At 42.1% G+C, this 20,681-nt stretch overlaps 2 protein-coding genes across 2 annotated transcripts in view; both read right to left on the bottom strand.

Annotated features, from left to right (window-relative positions):
• Nucleotides 1-20,681, bottom strand: part of acbd4 (acyl-CoA binding domain containing 4) — a 179,971-nt gene that overhangs the window by 126,478 nt on the left and 32,812 nt on the right. The gene's annotated exons all lie outside the window — the stretch shown is intronic.
• LOC306817034 (leucine-rich repeat-containing protein 45-like) lies at nt 8,335-10,336 on the bottom strand. The gene is made up of 4 exons (XM_079333584.1): nt 10,193-10,336; nt 9,598-9,771; nt 9,202-9,349; nt 8,335-9,051 (listed from the first exon to the last, which is right to left on the bottom strand). The coding sequence occupies exons 1-4, from the start codon at nt 10,319-10,321 to the stop codon at nt 8,852-8,854; spliced, it is 651 nt and encodes a 216-aa protein (XP_079189710.1). The 5' UTR covers nt 10,322-10,336; the 3' UTR covers nt 8,335-8,851.

The following is a 20,681-nucleotide window of genomic DNA, read 5'->3' as shown; positions in this document are numbered from 1 at the left end:
TTTATTTAAATGACATTTATTTTAGATGGATTATGTATATATTTAATAGGGTGGTTGCCTGAAAGGCAAACCACACTACTACAATTGTTAATATTATTATTAGTGTGAATGCTTGAAAGCATTCACACTATTGTTTTTGAAGACGACCTCACTGCTAATGTCATGACTTGAAAGATATTTGCTGAGCAGATTTAGAGTTTGTGTTATATTTTACAGTATTTAAGAATCTGATAAATGCACGAAACAATCAAACAGCCTGAGATAATGTTTGGTTTCATTAAAAAGCTGTTAAAGGTTTTAACTTCATCTGCTGTGCCATTTATGGCAAAAGAATTATCCAGAAGATTTTTTGTAGAATTTGTGCAAAATTTTAGATTTAGTGCCAAAAACCGTGAACAAACCCAGCCATGTTTCCAACAACAAGGTGTTTTTGACCAAACAGTTCTCGGGACCTTTTGAAGAGGAACTGTTCGCTAGAGAGTTCCCTGAGAATACACCGCAGGTCACCTCTTCTCCATCTGCACCGCCATGGTGTCTACTCTGAAGCAGGAGCTAAAAAGGTTCCTCTAAACGGGGGTGTAGGAACTAAAATAGTCCAGAGTTCCTGCGATGCAGAATCACCAAAAAGAGAGGGCCGGTTCCAACAGTTCCAAGAACTATGAGAAAGTTCCTGCGGTCTGAAAACCCCAAATAATGCACTTAAACACATCAGGGACGGTCCCTGTAAGAACTCTGACTATTCATGTTTTAAGGACAAACGTTGTGTTTTTAGTTTTTTATTGTATTGAAGGGAACAGAAACTGTTACTGTGCAGACCCAAAACTGACTGTCAATTATTTATGACTTCTGAATCAGGTTACTGTTTGCTTTTGTGCTGCTAGCTGTACTGTAGTTAACCTGATGTATTTATTGAAACAGGTAATATAGGCACTATGGTAGAATAGAAATGCAATAAAAATATTCTTATCAAAGAGAACTGCGTAAATCTGCGTCTGATCAGTGTTTTTTTAATTTTTTAAAAATCTATTCATAATTTCTGAATCAAACAATCAGGACTAGAACGTCAGGAACAACTAGCCAATCACAGCGACTCTAAGAGGGTAACATTTGGGTTGCTTAGCAACAGTCAAATTGAAGAAATAAACTATGTTTGAAACCCATCGCGCCTTTGATCTGTGACATCACAGCGCCCACATGAGGAAGGCTGCTCTGTGCAAGGACAAACACCAAGTGAACCAGGAAATACTTTTATTAATTAATACAACTTGTAGAACACATTTGTGAACAGATGGACCCAAACAAAAGAGAAATGTCGAGTTATGGCTTGTGGCGTTCTCCAGTATTATCCAATGAAGAAATTGTTCAGTCTTATGAAAATGGACAATACATTGCAACGTCTCCCAAACTTCTCCTGGAGATGCTTAATGCAGCTCATCGCTCAGCTCAGGACAAAATCAAGAAGCTGGAGTGTGAGATGAAGAGCCTGAGGGAGGAGAAGTCAACGCTGCAGCAGAAGCAGAGACACGCTGAGAGAGAGACAGGAGACATGAGGGACGTCATCAAGAAGATGGAGGAGGACTTTCAGGAGGAGAGGACATCATGGCAGACGAGAATGAGACGGCTCGAGGAATCCAACAGAGAACTGGAAGAAAGCACGAAACGACGTGTGAAAGAAGAAACTTCTCCTGAGCAAAGTCTGCACATTCAGAGAGACGAGACCACTGCTGCACAACTGAGCCAACGTGAAGAAGAGTGGCGGGAGAAAACGAGACAGCTGCAGGAGGAGCTGGAGGAGTACAAGAGGAACATCGCCTCTTGTGAGGAATATTTGCGCCTGCAGGATGAGGAGGGGAAAGCCGCGAAAAAACGTTACGTGGAAGCGATCCGACTTCAACATGAGGAGGCTGAAGGGAAACTGAGGGAATGTGACGGAAAGTGGCGGATGATCGTAAGACAGGTGGAGCACAGGGTTCAAGAACTAACTGAAGAAAAAAGCAGAAGAGAGAAGGAAATCGCCTCTCTCGAGGAGAGTCTGCGCATTCAGAGGGAGGAGAAGGACGCAGCACTTTCTGCAAAGGACGATCACTACCGAGAGGTGATCGTCCAAAAAGAGCAGCACGCTGCCACAGAGCTCAGGGAGTGTGAAGACGAGTGTCAGATCAGAGTGACACGACTCGAGGAGGAGCTGGAAGAATCCAGGAGCGAACGAGCCGAAGGAAGAAAACAAGCAGAGAGGGAAATGACTTCTTCTGAGGAAGTGTGGGAGCTGACGGCGAGACGTCTGGAGGAGGAAGTCACTCGATCGAGGAGCGAACTCGATGAAATGGAGCGAGAAATCAACGCTCGTGAAGAAACGTGGCGCCTGCAGAGAGACGAGAACGCTGCGAGGATTTCAGCCATGGAAGATCACTACCGAGAGGTGATCAGAGTTAAAGAGGAAGAGTGGCAAGTGAGAGTGAGACATCTCGAGGAGGAGCTGGAAATATCCAAATGGGAAATTGGTGAAAGCAGAATTCAGGTTTCAAGAGAAATAAAGTCTCTTGAAGAAGTTACGCTGCGGCAGCGAGAGGAGAACGCAGCGACGTTTTCAGCCTTGGAAGATCTCTATCAAAAGTTGATCCGCCTCAGAGAGGAGAACGCCGTCACTAAGCTGCAGGAGTGTGAAGAAAGGTGGCAGATCAAAGTGAAACATCTGGAGGGGACGTTGAAAGAACAGAAAGACCTCATCTCCTCTTTGTTAGAGAGAGCGATCGGAGTCACGGAGGAGCACGAGGACAACCTGATTCTGTTTGGTGAGATCCGATCAGAACTGAGTCAGAACAACGAGAAGTGGGAAATTAAGTGTAGGACGCTGGAGGAGAGCTACTTAAAGGAGCTGGCTGAAAACAAGGAGAGCTGCCAGAGAAGACTGAAGGAGATGGAAAGAACCAACGAGCTCGGGAAGATGTTTCTGCAAAGAGAGGAAGAGTGGAGACGGATGTTGGAAGCCAAAGACGTCGAGCTTCAGGGAGTCCTCGGGAGGAAGAGGAAGAGGAAACCATGGTGGAAGAAACACTTCAGATTCAGAAGGAGACAGCGCCACCTGGTGGAGTATACTCCACTTTAGGCGTAGTCCAATGAGACGACCCCCCTAAAGTTTCTGTATTTAATAAGAGCATAGTCTCTATATATTATATTATATATTATCATATTTTTATGTTTTATATTTATATTTTTATATTTATATTTCATATACCTTAATAAATAATTATACATTTATAATTTTTCTGTCCTCAGTGTGTGATACTTCTCTGTATTCAGTGTGGAGTATACTCCACTTCAGGCGTAGTCCAATGAGACAACCCCCCTGAAGTTTCTGTATTTAATAAGAGCATAGTCTATACACTTATTTTAATTAATTACTTTATTTTACATTTATTTTTTACATTTATTTAAATGACATTTATTTTAGATGGATTATGTATATATTTATTAGGGTGGTTGCCTGAAAGGCAAACCACACTACTACAATTGTTAACTAGACAATTCCTGCAGAAATTGTGAGGGTGGTTGCCGTGTGTGCGTGAGAGTCTGTGTGTGTGTGTGTGTGTGTGTGTGGGACAGCAGTAAGAATGGTGCCATCTAACAGCTAAGACAGAACTCTGTCCCACTCTAAACACTAACTCTGATAAGCTGCTCACTGATTGGTTGACATTCAGCTTTGATCTGCCAGAACATTCCATCAATGTCTTTGAATGGGCTTACCACTGCTCACAAAACCTCAAATATCTTGAAAACTAAACATGATATAACCGATCCGTTTGGACTGTGAGCGACAGCACAAATAGGCGCACGTTTTGATATATTTATATATATTTATTTTCATCTAACATTCAGATTTTGACCACAGTGGCAATTTTAAAACATGAGTGAAAACTGTGAAATTCTGGACATCAGTTAGAGCCTTGATTCTCAAACTGTGGTGGTACGCGAGCTCCCCTCTAGTGGTACGCGGAGGAAGGTCATACATATTTTTTGAAAATAAAATTAATTTGAAAATATATATTAGCAAAATAGTAGAAGACCTAAAATTAAAATACATAAAACATATTAAATTCATATTTAAAATAAGCATGTCTTTCCATTATTTTTGTCTCAATATCCGCCTGCTACATCACCCGGTTCATGCTCATTGTTAATATTATTATTAGTGTGAATGCTTGAAAGCATTCACACTATTGTTATCCAGTTCTTTATACTTATTCTCCCACTTCCGTACGTTTTTTGCTTCGCTTCTACTTTTGCACCGTTTGTGCTACTTTCACCGTTCAACTACCATACTGTTCAGCTTTTTCTGCTCATTATGGCTATGACTTTTCACGTTTTTACTACTTTTACTTTTTAAGTTATTTCACTTTTTCCAGAAAATTCTGCCCCATTGAAATGAATGGGATTTTTTTCCACTGTTCCACCTTTTTCTCAGCCTTATAACTTTTGCTCTGTTCCACGTAGAGACTTCATTTTTACTTTAAAACGTTCACACGTTTCCCCGCTACTTTTACTACATTTACATTGTTTTGCTATCTTGTATACTTTTTAAACTATACCTCCAAATGTTTTGTGATGTTTTTTGCTGTCTTCCACGTTTTTGAATGGGTGTCTATGTGGTGGGAGGTTTCCAGATAGAGTGAGTGACATCATCACTAGAGTGAGGCTGAGTTGGGAGATTATTTCTAAATCTCCCGAACAAATTGCTCTAGCGACCACAATTTTCACACCACATGACTAAATTTACCCTCAAAACGTAGGGAAACTTGTCCTCTCGCTCACATTAAAATTTCAGGACAAACGGAGCAACGATTTGGACACTGTGAGCTTCAAAGCGGCAGGTGGTCCAAAAAACTCTCCATTCGAAACCATTAAAACGAGTCTGAAGAACACGAAAATTTTCTCCGTTTTTACATTGCTGTAGTTCCAACATTTCTTGGATCCCAGACATAAAAATTACATCAACGCGTTCAACTACTTCTCCTCTTGCTCATAAAATCATCATTCAGCCACCAACTCTTCATTTTAACCCTTAAAATAAGCACTGAATAGGGAGACTTTCCGCCCCCCAGCTGCCAGCTGACTGCAGTTACCGTAAATTCCGGACTATAAGCCCCTACTTTTTTCCTCACACTTCGCGCACTACGGCTTCTACTCCGGTGCGGCTTATTTATGGATTTTTCTTGGGGGACAATGAGCTTGTGCCGCAAAAACATTTGTCCTCGTCACATCGGATCTTAATATCAGTCATTTTGCGCTTCATGCACGCACCCTCATCATGGAAAACACACGGAGAAATACATATGATGCAGCTTTCAAGTTAAAGGCGATCGACCTGGCTGTCAAAGAAGCTAACAGAGCTGCTGCACGTTAAGATGACACTGACAGCAACAACGAAAAAGACACTGACGAAGTGAGTAATGAAGTCATTCCGAGTCAGTGAATGGATGGACTTTTTCTTGTGAAATGTATTAGGGTAATCTTTTTCATCAGCCGTGTTACAGACACTGTTCGATCAAGGATTTCCACTAGGCTTCGTATTTGCGGATGTTACCGGTAGTACGTATTTAATTAAAAGTTAAACAAATGTTTTTATGTCACGTCTTTCTGTGCAAATAGCTCTGTTATAACGTGGACACCTGCGGCTTATAATCAAGTGCGGCTTATATATGTACTAATAATTTTTTTAACTTATTTTTAGCCGGTGCGGCTTATATCCAGGTGCGCTCAATAGTCTGGGATTTACGGTATGTATGTATTTTTTCTCTTTCAACTGTTTGTTCTGTTTTCCTTGTTTGAATTATCCTGTATACTTGTATTTGTTTTGAACATGTAAAGTGTCTTTGAGTTTTTGAAAAGCGCTCTATCAATAAAATGTAAATTTGCTAATAGCTGTTTTTTTAAGAATTTTTTTTTTTGCTTTTGATGTCGTTTATATTTCCTGTTTTCCTGTTTTTTTGGAGCTGCTGTAACAACCAAATTTGGGAGATCAACTTTATCCTTTTAGATAAGCACAGATTTTGTTACCCTATGCTCTGTTTGGTACCCCCCATATATATAAAAAAAAAAGTATAGAGATTCAATCCAGTTTAAAAAAAAAAAAAAGAAAAGAAGAAATTGGTATGTTTTGAAATACAACAAACGGAAAGCTCTCTACATTCTGAGACGAGACCTTCATAAAGTAGTCTCGATACACTATGAAGACGACAACGCTGGCGTATTTCTACATTCAGTGATCCATCATGACAATTAAGGGTCTTTGGCTGTTCCTCCAACACGTATTTAGATCTCTGAGAATCACATTTCACAACATTTTACTGAGAAAAAGAGTCTTCATCAAAAATAAGACCACAAAACAAATAGCTCAACAAATATAAATCACATGTACAACAATGTGAAGTCAAAACCCAGCCCTGTGTTTCATGGCTGAATACGCCGGGCTTCCTTCAGACGTTTTTAAAAAACAGCAGGTATCATTTTGTGAGCTGCAGAGAAGCAGCCGTCCGGTTTGACACATGTTCAATATTAAAGAGCATATTGCAGGTTAAAAAAATTGTTTAATTAATATTTTATATAGTCTGTTAATGGCCGTAAAATAAGTAGGTTATTTTTTTAATATGTTCTACAACACATAAGTGCTCTAATTTAGAGGAGAAAGTGGCTGTTTTAGCATAGCCGTTTAGAACGCGCTTTTTTTTCAACAACGCGTCATATGACGTAACATGAGGGAGTCGTGTTCTGTTACTCTGCTTTGATCGCTGTATGCGTACGTGTATGAATGAATGAATGAAGCCTTTATTGCCCCTGGGGGAACTTGTCTTGCACCGAGAGCATGAAACACTTTACAAACAAACATTTAAAGGCAGCACAAAAGAATTAAAGCACAAAAACAGGCTAAAACATGATTAAAGAGGTGTAAAGAGGTGTGACAGACAGGATGCCTCCCTGCAATAGTTTGTAATTTGCGCGGCGCACATTCAGGTGCACAGTGTAAGTGGCTTGATTATTCATAGTGTTTTTTGGTGAATTATTCCCACAACCAGAAACGATCGAATAGACGCGTTGAATATTTCGGCATCAGACACAAAAGCGTTTCCTTATTAATTTAAATCTCTGGCTGTTTAACATAAAATATTATATACGCAGACAGAAAGCGTTTAATGATTTGATCTGCTGGAATCCTCTGTTATATTCTCTAGTTTGCGCGTAATAGACACCGGACAGTCTGTATTAATATATGTAGTCATACGATTGATTATAAATCCAACTCTGTTACAAGAGAGCGTGTGCGTGTCTGTGTGTGTGTGTGTGTGTGTGTGTGTGTCTGTGTGTGTGAGCGCGCAGTGGGGAAAGACGTAACGCGCGGTTTGGAAACAAACAGAAACACAAGCTTTACGTCTGTCGGTCCTCTATCCCATTAAAACTTTAAACTTCTTGTAGTAGCCTAATATATGTGCACGCATTAAACTGTGGAGTGTGTGCGCTGTTGTGCATGTTTGTGTGGACGTGCGCTGTGAACTCACGTCAGGAGCATCCTGCACCATACACTGTATTATCTATAACAACGTGAGCACTGAGCTGCATCAGGAATAAACAATAAAGACAAAGTGCTGCATTTGCACAGGCCGTGTAATCGGGTTCTATGTCTCTCTCTCTCTCTCTCTCTCTCTCTCTCTCTCTCTCTCTCTCTCTCTCTCGCGCGCACACAGCACGGCACCGTAATACGTTGTACAGATTTGCCGTTTTTACGAGCAACTCCCATACAATGTAAAGGTGAATGATCGGCACTTGCACCTTCTACAAATTGTTTTTTAATTGATTGAATGTGATTACAAACTTTATATATGCTGATGTGAACACAGCACTCGCCCATATATGGCGAGCTGACAGCTGTCACTCAGCAGGATGCCTGCTCCGGATCTCTCCTCACACCACTTCTCTCCTGAGGCCGTTATTCCTCTAATCCTGCCTGTTTCTGCTCTCTATCACATCTAACAGGTTCATAATAATAAGCCAGCACACCATTATATGTAAAGGAATACATATTTTCTTCCTAGTTATTGACGGGAGTGACACTCGGATCCATGCTTTTCTATGTTAAACAGACGGGGATTCAGCAGGACTCCCTTATGCTACGTCACAGCCGAATGCGGAAGTAAAGAGCAAAGACGTGCGAACACGTACTAAAACTTCTCCAGGAGACCCTGTGGGTTATTAATTTCAGAATTTCTTTAAAAACAGCATTGTTAACGTATTTTTCTATGATTAGTTAAATTTTGTCTTTAACCTGCAATATGCTCTTTAAGGCTTGAAAATGTGACAGGATGGGGCAGCACAGTCCACACGGGTTTCAATGGTTACTTACCGTCGTGTCAGTCAATGGAAGAGCGAAACACGACAACATGTTGGACAAACGTTACACCTCACTGTCTGACTCATGTTTGAGATCTTTATAGCATTATTTATATTTCTGTGTCGTGAAGATATTAGTCACGCTGAAAAAACAGAATGATTGATTTTGACTGTCTTACTCGCAGTTATTCTACCTTTTTCCTGTGAACCAAGTCGACTATCAAAGTGGGACCTGCTCCGACAATTTCAGGCTTTTCTAACTCTTCATATCCCGCCTCTATCAGCACATTGTGTTTGGTTTAAAAACAGCACTAACAGAAAATATCTGTTTCTTCACTCCTGATTTTTTTCCCACTCTTTTCTTCTTTTAAAGTCCTGATGATTTGGATTTGTAATCTGTGCTGGACGCTCCTGACCTGTGCAGAGACACGGCGAGGGTCCGAGGTAGCAGCGGAGGAGCTGAGGTGTCTGCTCACTTCTTTGGGCTGCTGAAGTGTCCCAGAGGTGAGCCCTGAACGTAGGTGAGGATGGCGCTCTGCAGGTAGCTGGCTCTGTTGGCCTCGTCCTCCCTCATCCTCTGGATCTCTGCGTCTTTAAGCCGCAGCTTCTCCAGCATGGAAGACAGCTCGCTCTCTTTGTCCAGGAGCGCCTCTCGGTGGTTACTGCTGAGTACTGCAGGACAGCAAGCGACAGGTGAGGGGAGATACGACAGGATAAACTAAAATCTACATCATATGTTCTGAACAAATCAGTCCTCTTTATTAAAAAGTGAAGAAGCGTCTGATGTGGCACGACTGAAAGTGATTCGGCGTGAAGCGGCACCTTTAATCTCTCTCTCCAGGGCGCTGATCTTCTCTTTGAGTCCTCCCTGCGCGGTCCTCTCTGCCTGTAAATGTCCGATCTGCTCCTGCAGCTCCACCCTCACCCGGCTCACCTCAGCCACCCTCTCCTGGTCCTTCCCCGACAGCTCCTGCAACCACACAACCATATAAAACAACAGTTATCTATTTATTCCAAAACGAAGCAAGCGATTCACTCAGATTAAGAACACTAAGACCAGCTTGCATTTTGTCCGAGCAGAATAGAGCGCCCATGTGGTGAACGGTGTCTTTCTGTAGGTTATAGGATTCTCTACTGGAGCGCTTGGAGCAGCTGCACAAAGACGGCTCCTCGCTACGAGAAGGATGCAGACACATAAAGCAGCTTGTTGATCCTGACCTGCTGGAGCTCCTCGATCCTGCGCCTCAGTCCGTCCGTCTCGACGCTCTGCTGGCCGTTCTTGGCCTGCAGCTCACTGATGGTCTGTTTCTGCTGGGAGCAGTGCAGCTGCACCTCCTGCATGGAGGAGCGCACCGAGCGAAGCTTCCCCTCCAATGAGGAGACGTGCTCCTGCTGCTCGGTGGGGAGGGCAAAAAAAACAGCAAGAATGGAGTCACTTGACAGAACTGAAACTACCCAGGACCAATCAAAAGATGACCCCACAGTCGAACAGTTTGACTTAAACTGAATGAAGCAAAACTGTTAACTTCCATCCTGCTCACTTATGAAACACTCACTGTGAATATTTGCTGCTTCTCTCTCTCTCAGTCACAGGCATGAAAGCTTTCATTATTGAAACAGTTTTTTGCTGCTGATGGTTTTTTTAGTCATAACTTCAAACTGAGTGCTGCAGTGTCTCATCGCAAAGGTTTCCCTTCATCCACTGATGTCTGGGATGAACCTGAATTTGTTTCCAGGCTGAACATAAATGTCCTCCAGTGACGACATGTTTCACCTGCTGACCTGATCACAGGTGAAGCCTTCTTTAACTCACCTCCTCCAGGCGCGCCTGAGCTCGCACCCGGCCCAGTTCCTCCTCTGCCTGGGCCCTCTCAGTCACACATGCTGCTTTGGCTTTACTCAGATCCTGCAACACAGAGACGATGACAGTCAGAGTGAACATTACAGCACTGCTTGTGAGAGTGAACTAAAAGCTTTCACTCTGTTTAATGTCTAATCATTTACAGCCCAAACACTGTTGCATATATATTCTTGGGCCTGGAGGTAATGATCATGGCTCAATGTGAGCCGTTGATGGAAGGAAAACAGTAACTGCAGCTGTATTGAGAAGCAGCCCAGAGACTCACACTATAGATCACAAGAAGCACTGAACAGCCAATCACAGTAATCGACGCTGACATCGACTCAACATGTTGAATCGGCCTTAAAAATGCAGAGAGAAGCAAAAACTAGTATTTAGATTTCACGTTACCTTTACTTGGAGAATACTTTAAAGGATAACCCGCTTCTGCTAGCTTTATGAGGTGAGCTCTCGTTTCCTCCTCCGTGCGCGGACAGCAGCGCCCTCCACGCGCGCGAGCACGTTCCAGCTTATTGATCCATTAAGCTAGTTTCTTGACTAATGTAGTGGCACTCCGTCTCTTTCTTTGTCCTTTGTACCACTTATTGGAGTCAACTCACAGTTTTTGCAACGCGAGCGAAAAAACGACAACTTTTCTTCGTTTTAAAAAGTTTACTGTAAAAAATTCAAAGTAAAATAAAAGTATAACAAAGGTCGAAAGCACGGTCAAAAAACTGTGTAGCTTCCATCAACACTTGACTCCAACTACCTACGTTACATGCGTCATATTTAAATACGCAGTGATGTCATGACCAAAAACATTCAATGACTAAATTATGACTTTACAAACCATTTTAAACATTGTGAATTAACATGGACTTACTGAAAATCACATTTTAATCATTTTTAACTAAATATTTATAATCAAATCAACAATATGCATATTGGCTCTTACAAATACATCAGGGACGGTCCCTGTAAGAACTCTGACTATTCATGTTTTAAGGACAAACGTTGTGTTTTTAGTTTTTTATTGTATTGAAGGGAACAGAAACTTTTACTGTGCAGACCCAAAACTGACTGTCAATTATTTATGACTTCTGAATCAGGTTACTGTTTGCTTTTGTGCTGCTAGCTGTACTGTAGTTAACCTGATGTATTTATTGAAACAGGTAATATATGCACTATGGTAGAATAGAAATGCAATAAAAATATTCTTATAAAAGAGAACTGCGTAAATCTGCGTCTGATCTGTGTTTTTTTAATTTTTTAAAAATCTATTCATAATTTCTGAATCAAACAATCAGGACTAGAACGTCAGGAACAACTAGCCAATCACAGCGACTCTAAGAGGGTAACATTTGGGTTGCTTAGCAACAGTCAAATTGAAGAAATAAACTATGTTTGAAACCCATCGCGCCTTTGATCTGTGACATCACAGCGCCCACATGAGGAAGGCTGCTCTGTGTAAGGACAAACACCAAGTGAACCAGGAAATACTTTTATTAATTAATACAACTTGAAGAACACATTTGTGAACAGATGAACCCAAACAAAAGAGAAATGTCGAGTTATGGCTTGTGGCGTTCTCCAGTATTATCCAATGAAGAAATTGTTCAGTCTTATGAAAATGGACAATACATTGCAACGTCTCCCAAACTTCTCCTGGAGATGCTTAATGCAGCTCATCGCTCAGCTCAGGACAAAATCAAGAAGCTGGAGTGTGAGATGAAGAGCCTGAGGGAGGAGAAGTCAACGCTGCAGCAGAAGCAGAGACACGCTGAGAGAGAGACAGGAGACATGAGGGACGTCATCAAGAAGATGGAGGAGGACTTTCAGGAGGAGAGGACATCATGGCAGACGAGAATGAGACGGCTCGAGGAATCCAACAGAGAACTGGAAGAAAGCACGAAACGACGTGTGAAAGAAGAAACTTCTCCTGAGGAAAGTCTGCACATTCAGAGAGACGAGACCACTGCTGCACAACTGAGCCAACGTGAAGAAGAGTGGCGGGAGAAAATGAGACAGCTGCAGGAGGAGCTGGAGGAGTACAAGAGGAACATCGCCTCTTGTGAGGAATATTTGCGCCTGCAGGATGAGGAGGGGAAAGCCGCGAAAAAACGCTACGTGGAAGCGATCCGACTTCAAGATGAGGAGGCTGAAGGGAAACTGAGGGAATGTGACGGAAAGTGGCGGATGATCGTAAGACAGGTGGAGCTCAAGGTTCAAGAACTAACTGAAGAAAAAAGCAGAAGAGAGAAGGAAATCGCCTCTCTCGAGGAGAGTCTGCGCATTCAGAGGGAGGAGAAGGACGCAGCACTTTCTGCAAAGGACGATCACTACCGAGAGGTGATCGTCCAAAAAGAGCAGCACGCTGCCACAGAGCTCAGGGAGTGTGAAGACGAGTGTCAGATCAGAGTGACACGACTCGAGGAGGAGCTGGAAGAATCCAGGAGCGAACTCGCCGAAGGAAGAAAACAAGCAGAGAGGGAAATGACTTCTTCTGAGGAAGTGTGGGAGCTGACGGCGAGACGTCTGGAGGAGGAAGTCACTCGATCGAGGAGCGAACTCGATGAAATGGAGCGAGAAATCAACACTCGTGAAGAAACGTGGCGCCTGCAGAGAGACAAGAACGCTGCAAGGATTTCAGCCATGAAAGATCACTACCGAGAGGTGATCAGAGTTAAAGAGGAAGAGTGGCAAGTGAGAGTGAGACATCTCGAGGAGGAGCTGGAAATATCCAAATGGGAAATTGGTGAAAGCAGAATTCAGGTTTCAAGAGAAATAAAGTCTCTTGAAGAAGTTACGCTGCGGCAGCGAGAGGAGAACGCAGCGACGTTTTCAGCCTTGGAAGATCTCTATCAAAAGTTGATCGGCCTCAGAGAGGAGAACGCCGTCACTAAGCTGCAGGAGTGTGAAGAAAGGTGGCAGATCAAAGTGAAACATCTGGAGGGGACGCTGAAAGAACAGAAAGACCTCATCTCCTCTTTGTTAGAGAGAGCGATCGGAGTCACGGAGGAGCACGAGGACAACCTGATTCTGTTTGGTGAGATCCGATCAGAACTGAGTCAGAACAACGAGAAGTGGGAAATGAAGTGTAGGACGCTGGAGGAGAACTACTTAAAGGAGCTGGCTGAAAACAAGGAGAGCTGCCAGAGAAGACTGAAGGAGATCGAAAGAACCAACGAGCTCGGCAAGATGTTTCTGCAAAGAGAGGAAGAGTGGAGACGGATGTTGGAAGCCAAAGACGTCGAGCTTCAGGGAGTCCTCGGGAGGAAGAGGAAGAGGAAACCATGGTGGAAGAAACACTTCAGATTCAGAAGGAGACAGCGCCACCTGGTGGAGTATACTCCACTTTAGGCGTAGTCCAATGAGACGACCCCCCTAAAGTTTCTGTATTTAATAAGAGCATAGTCTCTATATATTATATTATATATTATCATATTTTTATGTTTTATATTTATATTTTTATATTTATATTTCATATACCTTAATAAATAATTATACATTTATAATTTTTCTGTCCTCAGTGTGTCTGTCTATTCAGTGTGCACATTCATAAGAGTCTCAAAGAACAATCAAATAGCAACCGAACCGAAACACAAATAAATAAACACAGGATATTTTTAAATGGGCTTTTTTCCCCTTTACAGCCCAACCAATGCAGCGTCCTCTTCTAACTCACCTCCGAGGTGTCAATAGGGCGACAGTCATTCAGTCCACAGGCCACCGACCTTTGACCCCTGACACAACTGTGGTGTTACAAACTGTAGAGACGCTAAGAAACGAACTCTACTTAAAACTCCGGCCTCCTCGATGCTAATTCTGTTAGCGATAGCTTGCGTAATATCCATCATGTGAACAAAATAGAAATGTCCCCCTTCGCTGTGTATCTGTATATGAATGAGGCCTGACCACATTTGTTCTCTTATCCCTCCATTTTGATACTTTTATTTTTTTAAGCTAAATGTTATCGTAGTAGTTTATAGGTTTGCCAAATAGTCTAGAAATGCCTGCTGCGATATGAATCAACCAACACGTTCAGAGGTAGGTGAAGTTTTGTAGCATTTTAACAATCTGACTTTGTACTTTGTATGCTTGTAAATGACCTTAAAGAGATACGCTGGAAGCATTCAGAGAAGAAGATGCTTGTGGAAAGTTGATCTAAATCAAAGCGTTCATTGTTGTAACAATCTTTATGGTCAGGAGGATTTTTGTGATATGTTGAAATCTGTGAAAAGGCCAGTGATTGATCCTTTCTGAGACCTGTTCTACACACTTCTATTCTACGTTTTTTAAACTGAGGTTTTCCTCCTTAAAAAAATAAGTCAACAATGATGCCATTCCTCTGCAATGGCAGTTTTATTTTTTGTAAATTCAAAACGTTTCAGAGAGCTGCCCCCCCCCCCCTTCAGTGGTGGACACTGTAGCTTCAGTGTTTAGCCAGCTCTGCATGTGGTGGACACTGTAGCTTCAGTGTTTAGCCAGCTCTGCATGTGGTGGACACTGTAGCTTCAGTGTTTAGCCAGCTCTGCATGGGTCTGTAAAGCTTTCTGCGTTCTAACCTCTCTCCATGTTTCAAAAGCATCTCCAACACTGATCCTAGTTTCAGCATGTTTGAGTTGTCGGCCCAGGTCACAGAGAGCTTTATGAAGCAGCAGTGACCTCCGGCGTCCAATCAGGCGTCTCTCCTCGTCAACATAGTGGGAAGGTAACAAAATAATTAGTGAGTGGTTTTAAACATGGACTGTATAAAATATGGACGTCACCCACTGGTTACTGATCAGGTATTTTGAAGCCCAGTATTGGTGGTCGACAATTTGAAAAAAAAAAAAAACATTTGAAAAGTCCCTGTTGTTGCTTTTAAGACGAACCACACGTGGACAGACTGTTTTATTTAGCTTCATCTTTGAATGATTTTGTGTTTAGATGTGCGTGAACAGCGACTGTGACACATAGATTTAGTTACTGTCAGTGTTTCAACTCAACTCAACTTTATTTATAAAGCGCTTTAAACAGCCATGGCTGTGACAAAGTGCTGTACATCCATGAAGAGCACAAACATAAAACATAAGTAAAACACTAACAGGGTTAAAACAATAAAAACAATAAAAACAATAAAACACTAAAACAAAAACAGAGTCTCATGCTGGGTTAAAAGCCAAAGAATAAAAATATGTTTTAAGATGAGTTTTAAAAATGGACAGTGAGGGGGCGTGTCTTATATGCAGAGGGAGGTCGTTCCAGAGTTTGGGACCGGCAGAAGAAAAAGCCCTAACCCCCCTGAGCTTCCACTTACACCTCGGTACCTCCAGGAGCAGCTGGTCAGCTGACCTGAGGCACCGGGCAGGAGCGTAGGGATGGAGCAGCTCAGAGAGGTAAGGTGGGGCGAGACCATTTAAAGATTTACAAACAAATAAAAGAATCTTAAAATGAACTCTAAAATGCACAGGCAGCCAGTGTAGGGGGGCCAGAATGGGAGTAATGTGCTCCCTCTTTTGTGCTCCGGTTTGAACATGTTTGTATGTTCGATATCACTCTGAGTCATGCTCCTGTTCCATACAGCGTAGTTTTTTTTTAACATTGTTATTGTATGTTCACACATTACAAGAAGAACTATGACGTTTTTGAAGACGACCTCACTGCTAATGTCATGACTTGAAAGATATTTGCTGAGCAGATTTAGAGTTTGTGTTATATTTTACAGTATTTAAGAATCTGATAAATGCACGAAACAATCAAACAGCCTGAGATAATGTTTGGTTTCATTAAAAAGCTGTTAAAGGTTTTTAACTTCATCTGCTGTGCCATTTATGGCAAAAGAATTATCCAGAAGATTTTTTGTAGAATTTGTGCAAAATTTCAGATTTTAGATTTAGTGCCAAAAACCGTCAACAAACCCAGCCATGTTTCCAACAACAAGGTGTTTTTGACCAAACAGTTCTCGGGACCTTTTGAAGAGGAACTGTTCGCTAGAGAGTTCCCTGAGAATACACCGCAGGTCACCTCTTCTCTATCTGCACCGCCATGGTGTCTATTCTGAAGCAGGAGCTAAAAAGGTTCCTCTAAACGGGGGTGTAGGAACTAAAATAGTCCAGAGTTCCTGCGATGCAGAATCACCAAAAAAAGAGGGCCGGTTCCAACAGTTCCAAGAACTATGAGAAAGTTCCTGCGGTCTGAAAACCCCAAATAATGCACTTAAACACATCAGGGACGGTCCCTGTAAGAACTCTGGCTATTCATGTTTTAAGGACAAACGTTGTGTTTTTAGTTTTTTATTGTATTGAAGGGAACAGAAACTGTTACTGTGCAGACCCAAAACTGACTGTCAATTATTTATGACTTCTGAATCAGGTTACTGTTTGCTTTTGTGCTGCTAGCTGTACTGTAGTTAACCTGATGTATTTATTGAAACAGGTAATATATGCACTATAGTAGAATAGAAATGCAATAAAAATATTCTTATAAAAGAGAACGAGCCTCATAGTGAGTTTGTATCTGAATAATTAACTGTAACCTGGGAAACCAGATGTGTAAATCTGCGTCTGATCTGTGAGTTTTTAATTTTTTTTAAAAAATCTATTCATAATTTCTGAGTCAAACAATCAGGACTAGAACGTCAGGAACAACTAGCCAATCACAGCGACTCTAAGAGGGTAACATTTGGGTTGCTTAGCAACAGTCAAATTTAAAATCAGAAATAAACAACTATGTTTGAAACCCATCGCGCCTTTGATCTGTGACATCACAGCGCCCACATGAGGAAGGCTGCTCTGTGCAAGGGCAAACACCAAGTGAACCAGGAAATACTTTTATTAACTAATACAACTTGAAGAACACATTTGTGAACAGATGGACCCAAACAAAAGAGAAATGTCGAGTTATGGCTTGTGGCGTTCTCCAGTATTATCCAATGAAGAAATTGTTCAGTCTTATGAAAATGGACAATACATTGCAACGTCTCCCAAACTTCTCCTGGAGATGCTTAATGCAGCTCATCGCTCAGCTCAGGACAAAATCAAGAAGCTGGAGTGTGAGATGAAGAGCCTGAGGGAGGAGAAGTCAACGCTGCAGCAGAAGCAGAGACACGCTGAGAGAGAGACAGGAGACATGAGGGACAAAATCAAGAAGATGGAGGAGGACTTTCAGGAGGAGAGGACATCATGGCAGACGAGAATGAGACGGCTCGAGGAATCCAACAGAGAACTGGAAGAAAGCACGAAACGACGTGTGAAAGAAGAAACTTCTCCTGAGCAAAGTCTGCACATTCAGAGAGACGAGACCACTGCTGCACAACTGAGCCAACGTGAAGAAGAGTGGCGGGAGAAAACGAGACAGCTGCAGGAGGAGGTGGAGGAGTACAAGAGGAACATCGCCTCTTGTGAGGAATATTTGCGCCTGCAGGACGAGGAGGGGAAAGCCGCGAAAAAACGTTACGTGGAAGCGATCCGACTTCAAGATGAGGAGGCTGAAGGGAAACTGAGGGAATGTGACGGAAAGTGGCGGATGATAGTAAGACAGGTGGAGCTCAAGGTTCAAGAACTAACTGAAGAAAAAAGCAGAAGAGAGAAGGAAATCGCCTCTCTTGAGGAGAGTCTGCGCATTCAGAGGGAGGAGAAGGACGCAGCACTTTCTGCAAAGGACGATCACTACCGAGAGGTGATCGTCCAAAAAGAGCAGCACGCTGCCACAGAGCTCAGGGAGTGTGAAGACGAGTGTCAGATCAGAGTGACGCGACTCGAGGAGGAGCTGGAAGAATCCAGGAGCGAACTCGCCGAAGGAAGAAAACAAGCAGAGAGGGAAATGACTTCTTCTGAGGAAGTGTGGGAGCTGACGGTGAGACGTCTGGAGGAGGAAGTCACTCGATCGAGGAGCGAACTCGATGAAATGGAGCGAGAAATCAACACTCGTGAAGAAACGTGGCGCCTGCAGAGAGACGAGAACGCTGCGAGGATTTCAGCCATGGAAGATCACTACCGAGAGGTGATCAGAGTTAAAGAGGAAGAGTGGCAAGTGAGAGTGAGACATCTCGAGGAGGAGCTGGAAATATCCAAATGGGAAATTGGTGAAAGCAGAATTCAGGTTTCAAGAGAAATAAAGTCTCTTGAAGAAGTTACGCTGCGGCAGCGAGAGGAGAACGCAGCGACGTTTTCAGCCTTGGAAGATCTCTATCAAAAGTTGATCCGCCTCAGAGAGGAGAACGCCGTCACTAAGCTGCAGGAGTGTGAAGAAAGGTGGCAGATCAAAGTGAAACATCTGGAGGGGACGCTGAAAGAACAGAAAGACCTCATCTCCTCTTTGTTAGAGAGAGCGATCGGAGTCACGGAGGAGCACGAGGACAACCTGATTCTGTTTGGTGAAATCCGATCAGAACTGAGTCAGAACAACGAGAAGTGGGAAATGAAGTGTAGGACGCTGGAGGAGAACTACTTAAAGGAGCTGGCTGAAAACAAGGAGAGCTGCCAGAGAAGACTGAAGGAGATCGAAAGAACCAACGATCTCGGGAAGATGTTTCTGCAAAGAGAGGAAGAGTGGAGACGGATGTTGGAAGCCAAAGACGTCGAGCTTCAGGGAGTCCTCGGGAGGAAGAGGAAGAGGAAACCATGGTGGAAGAAACACTTCAGATTCAGAAGGAGACAGCGCCACGCGGTGGAGTATACTCCACTTTAGGCGTAGTCCAATAACGACCCCCCTGAAGTTTCTGTATTTAATAAGAGCATAGTCTATATATATTATATTATATGTTATCATATTTTTATGTTTTATATTCATATTTTTATATTTATATTTCATATACCTTAATAAATAATTATACATTTATAATTTTTCTGTCCTCAGTGTGTGATACTTCTCTGTATTCAGTGTGGAGTATACTCCACTTCAGGCGTAGTCCAATGAGACAACCCCCCTGAAGTTTCTGTATTTAATAAGAGCATAGTCTATACACTTATTTTAATTAATTACTTTATTTTACGTTTATTTTTTACATTTATTTAAATGACATTTATTTTAGATGGATTATGTATATATTTAATAGGGTGGTTGCCTGAAAGGCAAACCACACTACTACAATTGTTAATATTATTATTAGTGTGAATGCTTGAAAGCATTCACACTATTGTTTTTGAAGACGACCTCACTGCTAATGTCATGACTTGAAAGATATTTGCTGAGCAGATTTAGAGTTTGTGTTATATTTTACAGTATTTAAGAATCTGATAAATGCACGAAACAATCAAACAGCCTGAGATAATGTTTGGTTTCATTAAAAAGCTGTTAAAGGTTTTAACTTCATCTGCTGTGCCATTTATGGCAAAAGAATTATCCAGAAGATTTTTTGTAGAATTTGTGCAAAATTTTAGATTTTAGATTTAGTGCCAAAAACCGTGAACAAACCCAGCCATGTTTCCAACAACAAGGTGTTTTTGACCAAACAGTTCTCGGGACCTTTTGAAGAGGAACTGTTCGCTAGAGAGTTCCCTGAGAATACACCGCAGGTCACCTCTTCTCCATCTGCACCGCCATGGTGTCTACTCTGAAGCAGGAGCTAAAAAGGTTCCTCTAAACGGGGGTGTAGGAACTAAAATAGTCCAGAGTTCCTGCGATGCAGAATCACCAAAAAAAGAGGGCCGGTTCCAACAGTTCTTAGAACTATGAGAAAGTTCCTGCGGTCTGAAAACCCCAAATAATGCACTTAAATACATCAGGGACGGTCCCTGTAAGAACTCTGGCTATTCATGTTTTAAGGACAAACGTTGTGTTTTTAGTTTTTTATTGTATTGAAGGGAACAGAAACTTTTACTGTGCAGACCCAAAACTGACTGTCAATTATTTATGACTTCTGAATCAGGTTACTGTTTGCTTTTGTGCTGCTAGCTGTACTGTAGTTAACCTGATGTATTTATTGAAACAGGTAATATATGCACTATGGTAGAATAGAAATGCAATAAAAATATTCTTATAAAAGAGAACTGCGTAAATCTGCGTCTGATCTGTGAGGTTTTTTTAATTTTTTAAAAATCTATTCATAATTTCTGAATCAAACAATCAGGACTAGAACGTCAGGAACAACTAGCCAATCACAGCGACTCTAAGAGGGTAACATTTGGGTTGCTTAGCAACAGTCAAATTTAAAATTAGAAATAAACAACTATGTTTGAAACCCATCGCGCCTTTGATCTGTGACATCACAGCGCCCACATGAGGAAGGCTGCTCTGTGTAAGGACAAACACCAAGTGAACCAGGAAATACTTTTATTAATTAATACAACTTGAAGAACACATTTGTGAACAGATGAACCCAAACAAAAGAGAAATGTCGAGTTATGGCTTGTGGCGTTCTCCAGTATTATCCAATGAAGAAATTGTTCAGTCTTATGAAAATGGACAATACATTGCAACGTCTCCCAAACTTCTCCTGGAGATGCTTAATGCAGCTCATCGCTCAGCTCAGGACAAAATC

Source organism: Symphodus melops (assembly GCF_947650265.1).
Source record: "Symphodus melops genome assembly, chromosome: 21".
In the NCBI taxonomy this organism is placed as follows: Eukaryota; Metazoa; Chordata; class Actinopteri; order Labriformes; family Labridae; genus Symphodus; species Symphodus melops.
Note: the sequence above shows the minus strand (reverse complement) of the source record. Positions and strands in the feature narration are given on the sequence as shown.